The sequence below is a fragment of the Balaenoptera acutorostrata genome, chromosome 12, assembly GCF_949987535.1.
Source record: "Balaenoptera acutorostrata chromosome 12, mBalAcu1.1, whole genome shotgun sequence".
NCBI classification, from domain to species: domain Eukaryota; kingdom Metazoa; phylum Chordata; class Mammalia; order Artiodactyla; family Balaenopteridae; genus Balaenoptera; species Balaenoptera acutorostrata.
Window position 1 is genome coordinate 38,224,325 of NC_080075.1, and position 12,075 is coordinate 38,236,399.

General features: G+C 40.1%; 1 protein-coding gene across 2 annotated transcripts in view; it reads left to right on the plus strand.

Moving 5' to 3' along the window:
- SPRED2 (sprouty related EVH1 domain containing 2) overlaps positions 1 to 12,075 on the plus strand; it is a 123,280-nt gene that overhangs the window by 86,938 nt on the left and 24,267 nt on the right. For both annotated transcript variants that reach the window (XM_057558074.1, XM_057558075.1), the window contains exon 3: positions 4,374 to 4,551. In XM_057558074.1, the coding sequence (XP_057414057.1) occupies positions 4,374 to 4,551 (178 nt within the window). The remainder of the gene's footprint in view (positions 1 to 4,373; positions 4,552 to 12,075) is intronic.

Here is a 12,075-nt window from a genome sequence, read left to right on the forward strand (position 1 = left end):
GCATGTAATGCAAACTTCCCTTTTTTGTGTTTACTTAATCCCTTCAAAGGAAGGGAGAATGGGCTTCCCTGGTGGCGCAGTGGTTGAGAGTCTGCCTGCCAATGCAGGGGACACGGGTTCGGGCCCTGGTCTGGGAGGATCCCGCGTGCCGCGGAGCAGCTGGGCCTGTGAGCCACAATTGCTGAGCCTGCGTGTCTGGAGCCTGTGCTCCGCAATAAGAGAGGCCACGATAATGAGAGGCCCGCGCACCGCGATGAAGAGTGGCCCCCGCTTGCCACAACTAGAGAAAGCCCTCGCACAGAAACGAAGACCCAACACAGCCATTAATAAATAAATAAATAAATAAATAAATAAATAAATAAATAAAACTAAAAAAAAAAAGGAAGGGAGAAAAGCACACAGCCGCAACAAAAAAAGGTAAAGGCATGTTTTAGCAAGAGGCGTGTAGAGTTTCAGTTATTCACCTTGGCCATTTCCTGTTGGGATGAACCCACGGTACATTCACAGACGATTTGAGAAAGCTGTGTTTCATACTAGAGAATTACACATCCTGGGAACCCTTAGTTTTTCTAGAATAAATGGGGAATGTGAGGGGAGTATATTCTCAAATTGTGTGTATGTAACTAAACAAATATTATAAAATGTTCTTAATCTCTCTGATCTAAAGGAATATGCATGTTGAATCCTGAGGTGAATGGATTAATGATAGAAACCATGTGACTTTTTAAATTCAATTTTCCTATTAATGAAAAGGAAATCTTTAGCCTATCCCAGTTAAGCTGTTGTGGCTCATAAGCAAATGAGTATTGAACACTTTATATTTTCTCAGAGATTTTCTTAGCTTTAAAACCTGTTTACAATGGGCTTCCCTGGTGGCGCAGTGGTTGGGAGTCTGCCTGCTAATGCAGGGGACACGGGTTCGAGCCCTGGCCTGGGAAGATCCCACATGCCGCGGAGCGGCTGGGCCCGTGAGCCACAACTGCTGAGCCTGCGCGTCTGGAGCCTGTGCTCCGCAACGAGAGAGGCCCGCGCATCGCGATGAAGAGTGGCCCCCGCTTGCCACAACTGGAGAAAGCCCTCGCACAGAAACGAAGACCCAACACAGCCAAAATCAATCAATCAATCAATCAAACATACGCATCTGATTCAAGATCCTCATTAAAAAAAAAAAAAAAAAAAAAAAAAAAAAAAAAAAAACCTGTTTACAAATATTGTCTATTTAACCCATTCATTCCACAACCTACTACATGAAAGACATCACTCTAGGTTCTAAGGATATAGCAGTAAATAAAAAGGGCAAAGTCCCTGTTCTCATGGAGTTTACATGCTGGTTGGGAAAAGTGGGCAAACAGGGCAGATGTTGATTTAGTAGCATGTAGAGAGACAAAGCATGGTGAGAAGATTTAAGAGGGATGGAGGGTGCTGCTTTATATAAAATGGATGGAGAAATCTCTAATGAAATAACCCTGGACAGAGACCCGAATGAATTAAGGAAATGAGCCTAGTTGGTGTGTGGAAAGAAGAGTGGGAAATGGGGTTTGAAGCAAAGGAAATAGCGAGTGCAAAGGCCCTGAGGTAGGGTGCTTAATGCAGAGGACCATCAAGGATGATGGGACTGAAGTGGGATGGGCAAGGAGGAAGGTAAGATATGCACTAGATTTTGACTCTTACTCGGAGTAATATAAGAAGCTTTTGGAGAGTTTGAATAGAATGTCTTAGTCTGACTCACCTTTCGACTTTCTTAGAAATTTGGGCAGGTATGGGAAGTAAGGAGGCCAGTTAGGAGGCTGTTGCAATCGTCAGAGAAGTGTTCTGGATATATTTCAAAGGAAGAGCCAGTTGAGAATCACGAGTTCAATCTTAAACATGTTAACTGAGGTGCCTACTAGATGCCAAAGCAGAGAAATCACATAGGCAGTTGGTTTTACTGATCTGAAGCTTAGGGAAGAGGTCTGGTTATGGAAATGTGAATTGGGACACTGTTAGCACATGGAAAATACTTAAGTGGAGTCGTTGTCCCTGGCTTAGATCATGGATCGTTTAGGCACAGTTAAAGGAGGGGAGGCAGCAAATACTGGTACCAAGTAGTAGGCGTGCTAGTGGGCGCCGGTGCAAGGTCTCTTCTGAGTGTGTCTATTTTCTCAGTGAAATTAAAGCATGCTCATCCATCATCTGAGAGGGAGGGGGCAGGAGGACATATGAAACAGTCTTCTTGGGGATGGATCAGGGAAATGTAGCAGGATGCTGGGTAGACCCACTTGAGTTTAGTGGTTAGGACTTCAAAAGTAGACCTACGAGCATGGTAGAGTGGGGTCTTTCCCTCTGACCATGTGCAGCAGCCTGAGTGAGGGCATGGAGTTAAGTAGATGGTAGGATTTCACCAGGGTTTGGAGTTTGACTGGGCAACTTCAGTAAGGAAAGAGAAGGCAAGCATGTTTAGGTTTTCTGCAAGAGTATCATGATAGACCATGGAACTTAAGTTGGGTAGAGAATCAAGTGAGAACGTGAGGGTGTGGAGAACAGGGCACAATAGATTGTTGGCCCTGGTGAGGTGAAGAATTATTGGAATCTAGAGAGTGTGAGCTGCACCGTAGGGAGATGGGGCTGGAGAGCGGGATGCTTAAGACTGACAAGGTCAAGAGAGTGACCTAGGCCTGGGTGGCTGAGACAAGGACATTGAAGGAGAAGAGTTCCAGAAACTGAGAGGTCAAAGAATTGGAAGGATCCTCTGGGTGAATGATGAAACTACGAAGAATCATGCCAGGGGTCATGGTGAAGAGATGGAGGGACAGTAAGCCCACTTGCTAACCTCTTCAAGGAATGAGGAGAGATGACCAGAGGTCTGAGGAAGGGGGCACGGTCAGACTTGTGAGCTTCAGAGGAACTGGAGAGAGTGCCGATAGCCTGCAGTAGAGGTGGGTACCCTACGCCCCATCTAGGCTGAGCGGGGGAGGGGTGCAGGAGACAGAAGGCAGCCACACGGGTGGGCCACGTGACTCAGCCAGAGCACGTTTTCATTTAGGTTAAGAAAGCGAACGGAACTGACAAGAGGTACCTGGAGTAGTCAAATTCATAGAGACCGGGAGTAGGGTGGGGAGTTCGTGTTGAAGGGTACAGCGTTTCAGTTTGGGAAGATGAAAAAGGTTCTGGAAACGGATGGTTGATGTTCTGGTGATGGTCGCAGAACAGTGTGAATGTACTTGATGCCACGGAATGGTACACTTAAAATGGCTAAAATAAATGTTCCATTATGTGTATTTTACCACAATAAAAGCAAGTGTGAAAGGAAGGGTTTAGGAAGTAAAGGGGGATGTTGGCCCTTGAGTCCCAGGGGCACAGTGGGAGGGGAGCTGGGTCACAGTAGTGGGTGAGCTGCAGGGGGTGGTAGGGAACCTGGGTGGCTTTGCCTTTGGGGGTGAGTGAGGTGAAGGATGTGGGGCAGAGGGACAGCCTGAGTGGTTTGGCAGATCACAGGTTGCTCGGCTAGGCTCTGAGCACTGTGCCTGGGGTGCATAGAAAGAGAGGGTTCTATATTACTCTGCATCTTTGTTTCCCTAGAATCTGGTACAGCGCCTGGCATGTAGAAGATGGGGATGTATGTTTGAAGGATTAAAAAAAGCAATGTTGTTCCAAGAAAGAAAACAGCAAGTGAGAATTTAATGGCCTTGCCGAAAATCCAAATAAGTTTCAGAAAAGTGCTGAAGAATGAAAAGAAGCTAGAGTTGGTCTCTGGAGGAGAAAGAGGATTTTTGGCCAATGTGCAAAAGAACTTATTGTGAAATCAAAGTTTAGACTGGAAAAAATAAAATCATAAACAGAAGGCTACACATGTGTAAAGGGTATTTGAACTGAAATATAAACGATCGCACGGTGAATTTGTGATTTAGGAGTGGACTATCTGTCTACTTAACGCTAAATGAGAAGATTATTAGCCTTATAAAATGTTAAGCCTTGGTCATTCATTATAAACCAAGTTTTAAGGGTTGAAACCATAATGTCCTCTTAAGTTAATAGATTCGTCTTTCCGAACTTATAGATACCAAGCTGTAGATAGAAGTTCATTCGTTTTATTATTAACACGTCCACCTAGAAACTGGAGAATGTTATGCTTGCACACATCCTCAAAGATTCACAAATATTTTTTAATGACTGGGCGTCTTTTTTTTTTTTTTTTTAACGTACTTTTATACTGAGTTTAAGAGTTGGGGTTTTTCCCTGAACATTGATACAGGCTATCTTTTAAGGTTGCTGCCAGGCGTAGATTTTCTTTTGATGAGTCCCAAAAAATGCTGGCTGTGGTCCCCTTGCACTGTGAAACGTGTCCTCCAGCTCCAGACCATTGTCATGCCCCATTCTTCTTGTTGTCGTTTTAGTGACAGCTATATTGTGCGCGTCAAGGCTGTGGTTATGACCAGAGATGACTCCAGCGGGGGATGGTTCCCACAGGAAGGAGGCGGGATCAGTCGCGTGGGGGTCTGTAAGGTCATGCACCCCGAAGGCAATGGACGAAGCGGCTTTCTCATCCATGGTGAACGACAGAAAGACAAACTGGTAATGGCAGACGTGCAACGCGTGGGTTAAATTAGCAACGACTGATTTCTTGACATTAAATCATAGCCCTTTTCCTGTAGGTATTTTTTTCCTTCTTTCTCTGACTTCAGACTCTTGCAAAAGCTTCCAAAGTTAGAACTCACGGGGCTGGCGCCAAATTGCAAAACCTAACCTTGGCTTTTCAGTGAAGTCACTTTTTACTACACACCGTATAACTCAGATGCTTAGAAGTCGTGCATTTGGCTGTCTTATTTGCGTCTTGATTAATTAAGCTGTCTTTCTGTCACTGTAACAAGATGTTCAAAACGAAAGTATGTTCTTTATTATGAATCACATCGTAGTGAGCTGTGAAGTCAGAGTTTTTTTAAACATTGGGTTTATTCATGGAGCACGCCATCAAGGTTTGGATGGTGAGAGATAGAATGCAAAGAGGAAGTGTCGTCTGACGTCTTGTTACTTCTAAATAAATGTTTATCTCAAAAATACTGCAGCTTCTATTTCATAAGCTAATGAATAAAACATGTTTGGGAAAAGAAAGTAACAAAAAGCAGCGGCATTACACTCCTGTAATAATTCTACATGCTTAAAAATAGGCACTTTGGAGAGTAATCATTATCTCACAAAGATGGGCGCGTTGATAGTTTATAACATAGTTTCATGGAGGGACTGGATGTCCAGTTCTGTGTTATGAAGGAATCTATGATACGAAGGAAAATTGTCTATTTTTAATTGGTGGCCTTGAATCTGGGAGAACATGCTCCTATCTGTATTCGACCCTGGAATGTATACTCCAAAGCCAACCATTGATTCAAAACGTGCAGGATCATGCAGGATCTCAACAGAGAGAATACAAAGACACCACAGGAATAAGTCAGTGGTACATTTGAGACCCTTGACAGCAGCATGTGTTGAGTTTTATGTGCTGAGTATACAAACTTAATCTTCTTCTGCAACCACTTCTTAATGTTTATAAAGGTTACAAAATAAGGCAGAACAACTTCTGAATGTTATATATGGATTAACAGAAATGGTATTTTCCCACTTGATTCATTTCTGAAAATGAAATGAATGAAAATTTAAAGGGAGAATATAGCTCATTTTAAGAAACATGGCCATTCAAGAAATTCCCTACATAATAGTCAAATAAAACATTCTTGTTTATAAGATATTCACAATAAAGGCAATGTAACCACACTAACAAGAAAAAGTAAAATAAGTACCTTTTATCCAGCGTTTACCTAAGGGCTGAGCACAATGCTAGCCCTTTAATTAAGATGTATCATTGTATCCTTACAGTAGCCTGTATAGCTGTAACTGAAGAAACTAAGATTCAGAAAGACTCCTTGTTCTGGATGACCCATCTTGGGGGCCAGGAACCAGTATTTGATACCCTGTCACTCTGACCCCAAACTGAGCCAAAGTCGCATGTGCATAACTACCTCTAGCCCTTTGATATAGCTTTTTTCCCCTTTGTGCATATTTTTATTTTTACCTAGCTGTAATCAGAGCTCATAAACAGTTTTATATCTGTGTGTGTGGTGTGGTTTTGTTTTGTTATGTTTTTTTGGGCCACATGGCATGTGGGATCTTAGTTCCCCGACCAGGGATCAAACCCTTGCCCCCTGCAGTGGAAACGTGGAGTCTTAACCACTGGACCACCAAGGAAGTCCCTAAAGTTTTATATCTCATAAGATATTCTCATAAGAAATTTTCCATGTTGCTGGTATCAGGTTGATGTTCTATTGTTTATTTGAGGATCTCCTTAGTGTCCAATGTTAAGATTGCTTCCCTTCCCACTACCCCCAGTATTATCTACCTGCATTTTCCACACTTATTATTTACTTGGAATAATTTGAGGGGTCAAATTTTTATGACTTTTGATACTTGTACAAAGAGCTGCTACCAACATATATGAGAATTTTCTTTAACACACTGAGGGTCACATATTTTAAATCTTTACCAATTTGATTAGAGTAACGGTGGTATCTTGTTGATTAATAACGAGATCAAATGTTTTTCTGTTTGTTAAACAGTCTTAACTGTGAATTATCCGTCAATATCCTTTGCATATTTACTGTTTGGGGCCTGATTTTTCTCCTTGATATGTATGCCCTCCAAGTATAATAAAGATACTCATCTTCATCTGCATATTTGCACATATTTTTATAATCTATTGCTTGCCTTTTTGATTTTAGTTGGGGTTCTTTTCCTACAAAAATTTTGCTAGAAAAATTTTTTTCACTTTTTCCCTTTTTATTTTTATTGTTACTACTTTTGTGTTAGCAAATTATTGTACCTGAATGGTTACATCTTTTTAGGTCTATTTTTTCCTGGTATTTCTGTGGTTTGTCATAGAATATGTCAACCTGAAATAGCCTTTAGATTGTCTAATTCAGCCCCTTCATTTTATAGATACATTTATAAACTTGTATCGTACCACCGACTTGACCATAGTAATTGTGAACTTCTACAATTTTGTTTGATGCCCTTTATGTAAATAACCTCAGTTAAATTCCTGCAACATTCTGAAGGAGGAGGATACTATTGATATTATCTACACTTTGTAATGGGGAACCTCAGTTCTCCAAGAAGTGATCCATTTCCTCAGTCTGGGGCACAGAGTCATTAGCAGAGCCAGTCCTGGGAACCATTTCATTGTGAAGCCAAAACCTGGTCCCTTCATACCAGCTCTGCATGGGAATAGGACAGTCCTGGCTGTGGACCAGCTTCTGTTGTGTGTTGCTATTGCACAAGGATTGTGTGCCTCATTCCCTCCTCTGTCACGTTTCTCCATCACCCTCTCCCTCCTCTTGTCCCCCTTACGTTCTGTGACTCTACACTTCTGGACTTTTATATATTATATCCACTAGTAGTTAAATCACACACCCATACACCCAGATGTGCTTCTGCATCTTTCCATGCCTCACTGTGCCTGTTTCACACTCTGGTAAATCCTGGACTCCTAACACACAACCCCACACACACTTTTGGCAATATGGTGACTCCTCCTTTGGCCTCCAAGCTTACGTAATGCAGCATTTCTGCCCACTGGAGGGTATGAATCCTCCTGGAAGCTGTGCAAATGGGGTGGGGTTGTTGAAGGACACCCCTCCTCCTCAGTGGTGGAATGGGGAGGAGAGGGTGGAGATCATTTGGGGAATACAGAGAATGGATGGTATCGGAGTTCCCAGTATTCCAGCCGGGACAACCAGGCTTTTCTGATAGAAACTGTTGTCAGTAGTTTTTCCAATGGAGTGCAGTTCTAGAATTCAGCACATTGGTTTTTGTTGTTGTTACTTGACTTCTGTGTTGACGCCTGTGAACTTAACTTCCATTGTTTCTACGGGAAAAGTCTGTGTTCCAAATATCCATTCACAAAGTCGTTATTTGGATAATTTTTTGTGAGTTGGAGACAATCAAGTTTTCCTGAGAAATTATATGTCAACTAAAAATTTCTGAGTTGAATCTTATTTTAGATGGATTAGAGGATTTTACTTCTGAAATGAATCCTGTGAGAAACTACCTTATGAAGGTGAATCACAAAATCTAAAAGGTAGATCGTTCCAGTGCAGGTCTGTGAGCACTCCCACACACATTTGGTGGGAGTTACAGCTGGCAAAGCTCTTTGAAAGGCAACTTGGCAGGATATTAATTTTAAATGTGTATTCCTTTTTACTTTGGCAGTTCCACATCTAAACCCTATCCTATGGAAATAGACTGCAGAGCTTTATGGATAGCTACAGTTATCGGAGAGTTTTGGTCTCAGAATCCCTTTACACTCTAAAAATGTATTGAGGACCCAAAACGCTTTTATCTTGTAGCTTATAACTACTAATATTTACCATACTAGAAATTAAAACTGAAATTGTTAAAAAAATCTTAATTAAACAGTAGTGTTAGCTTAAATGACATTCTTTACAGGCAAGAATAGGCAAATAACTATATAACTATTTTCCAGAAAAAAAATGATTAGAAGAATAGCATTGCTTTGCATTTTTGCAGATCTCTTTAATATCTGACTTGATAGAAAATAGCTGGATTCTAATGGCTACTCTTGCTTTCAATCTGTGGCCATATGTTTTGATTGAAGTATATGAAGAAAATCCAGCCTCACACAGATATGTAGTTGGAAAACATAGAAATATTTTAATAGCCTTTTCAAACCATCATAGATATACTTCTTTGATGCTACACCAAAACTTGGCTTGTAGTAGTTTCTTAAATGTGGACTCTGAAACCATATCAATGACCTTTTTATACTCTATTACATTAAAATCCACTGGTTTATCTTTCTCTTTGCATGGATCTTTTACTCATTCCTGATTTTGTAATGTCATGCATTGGTCATTTGGAAAATAATCGTTTACTGAGTTAAACAGATCTTCCAAATGTTGATACATTTAATACTACAATATCAAAAATCACATTTCTTAATATCACCACGGATCTCATTAGAAAAGTCTTAAGTATTGGGAAGCTGTCCAAAATTCTAATTTTCACTTGAAAGTTGAAATTTTATTATTGGCAACAAATATCTCCTTGTTTTCCTTGAGGTGACAGGCTCGCTGTGTTCATCTTCAAGAAAACGTCTGCCAGGTACCCAAGTCTGAATAACCGTAGTTCACCTGAAGGCTGTTCTTTCAAGTAAACCTGGTGATCCATGAGGAAAGTAGTTAGTTCAACTCACAACTGCAGCAATTACACACGTTTTTCCTTGAGACAATCGTCATTCTTCCCCATGCAGTACAAGTAAAAAGGCTGTGAGAGATACTCTTCCCTTTTCTAACTACGCATTTGTGCAAAGCCAGAGTTTCTTCCCATACTTCAGCCAAAGCAACGTATTACAGCAGATCAAATGCAGAAGCAGATATGAGAATCCAATTATGTGTACTTCCCATTTCATCACATGAGATGAAAGATGTGTGTTCACAGGTCAAGATATAATAATTTTTAACTGCTTCATCAAGGACAATCCTACATAAGACTGGCCTTTTTTACTTTGACCATGTGACAGTGGTGAATCCGGTGACTTTGGTACTGTTTGGTGCCACTGCCTGGCCTTGATTCATGCCTCAGCACAGCAGTTTTACCCACTGTTCCTTTTGCACCATTAGCAGAACTGGCAACACAATGAAAAAGCAAAAATGTCTTAATATATGAAAATAGTTTTGCCATCCCAGACCCCGTGAAAGGACCTGGGGGTGCAGAGGGAAGGCTCCCAAGAGAACAAACTTTGAGAACATGTTCAAGGATGTTCATTCCAGCATTAGACAATGTAAAAGTGACCAATTAGAAATGACTTAATTGCCCATTAGTGTGGAGAATGGCTGAATAATTTTAATATATCCATACTGAGGAATAGTATTTATGCAGCCACTAAACAGAATCCTTTTTACCTTCCTATATCTCCGAGACATGTTTTTGGGGAAAAGGCAAGTTGAAGACCAATTTATAGGTTTGGCTACATTTAAACAGACTCACACACATAAACTTACATGCGTATGTAAAGAAGCTGCAGGAAGGGAACTGGAGTTGTGTCCACCATACCGACAGTGGGCAGTGCTGGAGAGGGAGAGGTGTTGAGGGTAGGGAGGGTGAGATGGGCAAGAATGGAACCTTCTTGGACTCACCTAAATTACTTAAATCTTCTACAATATGGATTTCTTGTATCAATTTTTTTGAAACCTCCAACAAGAATATATAATCACTTTTTTTTCTCCCCACGCATCTCATTTAAAAAGCTATTTTTAAAAGCCTTTCTCAACTTTTAAGTCAATGCCTAAACTTCATTTTAGAAGATTGATACCTATTATGCCAAAACTTCACTAGAGGGGTTATACCTGTTAGGAAGATGAAAGCATTTGAATGTTTTCATTTTTGTCATTAAACCTAGATAGGTAATGATGTAATTTTGTTTAAGAGAACAAAGAAATGGTATCTGGCCTCCTCCCCCTCACATAATTTAGGTGGCTGAACTTTACTTTTCCAAGAACTTATTACACTTCTCTAGGAAGATGTACCTTTGGAATAATCTTAAACTCAGAAAATGTCAACCAAAGACAATTTTTTTCACCCAAAAAAATATGGAGAAAACCAGAAGTCTTTGTTTTTACAAAAAAGGTTATTTTGAGACTTTGCATTGAGACTATTAAATTCTAAAATAGATAACATTTGTTAGTTAAAGCCTTGGTTATTTGGATTTCCCCAATTTGGAATTGGGCTGGGCTGACATTTAATCATTGTGCTATTCTTAGGGGAAAATGGCCATAGTAAGCAATTTAATCATAAATAGAACTGTGCGAGGGGACTGTTGTCTTCTTTCAATACAGTGGAATAAAGTTAACTGCTTGGGACTGCTATTTGATATGCCAATTAGACTATTATTCTCATCTATTAAGTTAGGGAACATTTATTAGGCAATGCTTAATTTCTGTTTGCTTAGATGTATTCTTGAAAGTTGTACTCATTTAAAGATATTCTCTCTAATTGGAATTTTTATTAATTTAGGCAGGCCTTTATTCTTTCACTTGGTTAAAAATTAATAAGATCTCATTTTGTTAAATGTAGAACTTTGCCAGAACAAGATCAAAGCTAGTAAAACTTAGCAAAATCATTTTGATATATATATAATGAAACCATAGAAATAAATATTGTCAATATTTTGGAGCTTTCTATGAATAAAGACTGGAGTTTACATTCACATGATTGCAATGCCTCTTTTATTCTATAATCTTAAACTCTGGTATCTTTACCAGCAATAGCACTCTACACACAGAGGGAGTTATTTTATAAAACATCTTGATCTTTTACAGTCTAGTTAGGGGAACAAGACTAATGCACACGAAACTGTTAGAGAATAATATGAGACCAAGTACTAAATTGTGAAGGTGACAAAAACTGAAGTAAATAAAAGAGTAAAACATAATGCGATATACTGGGAAACGTGTATGACCCTGTTAGGTTTCTTACTGTTTGGTGTTTTCAAAGCATGTTCATGTGTACGTTCATTGATAACGTTGGTGTTACTTCCGCTTTAGAGATAAAAAGGTCAAAGGTCTAAGACAATCTGCTCAAAGTCGTAGCTTAGTAAAAAGGCAGTTCTGAGACGAGATTGCTAGAAATTTGGAGATTGTTCTAATAATCCAGATAAAAGGTTAGAGACCTAGATCTAGGTATATACCTAGATCACGGTAGTAGCAATTGAAACAGGGTTGATACAAAAGATGTTGAAGGAAAAATGAAATGGACTTAGTGAATAATAATACAGGGGATAGAGAAAGCCGAAGAGACAAAAGAAAACCACAGAGATCTGAGCCAGAGAGAATGAACAGAGAGGGGTTGGCATTGCTAGATAAGGGGAAGTTACTAGGGGCAGAATTTTCAGAGCAAGTTATTTTCTCAGCTTGTTGAATTTGAGGTCACTGAGAGACACCCATTAGGACAGGAGAAGGAAGATTGAGACCCCTGATGTAGAAGCAGGCAACCTGGAACAGAGCAAAGCCCCAAGACTGGACCTCAGCTTAG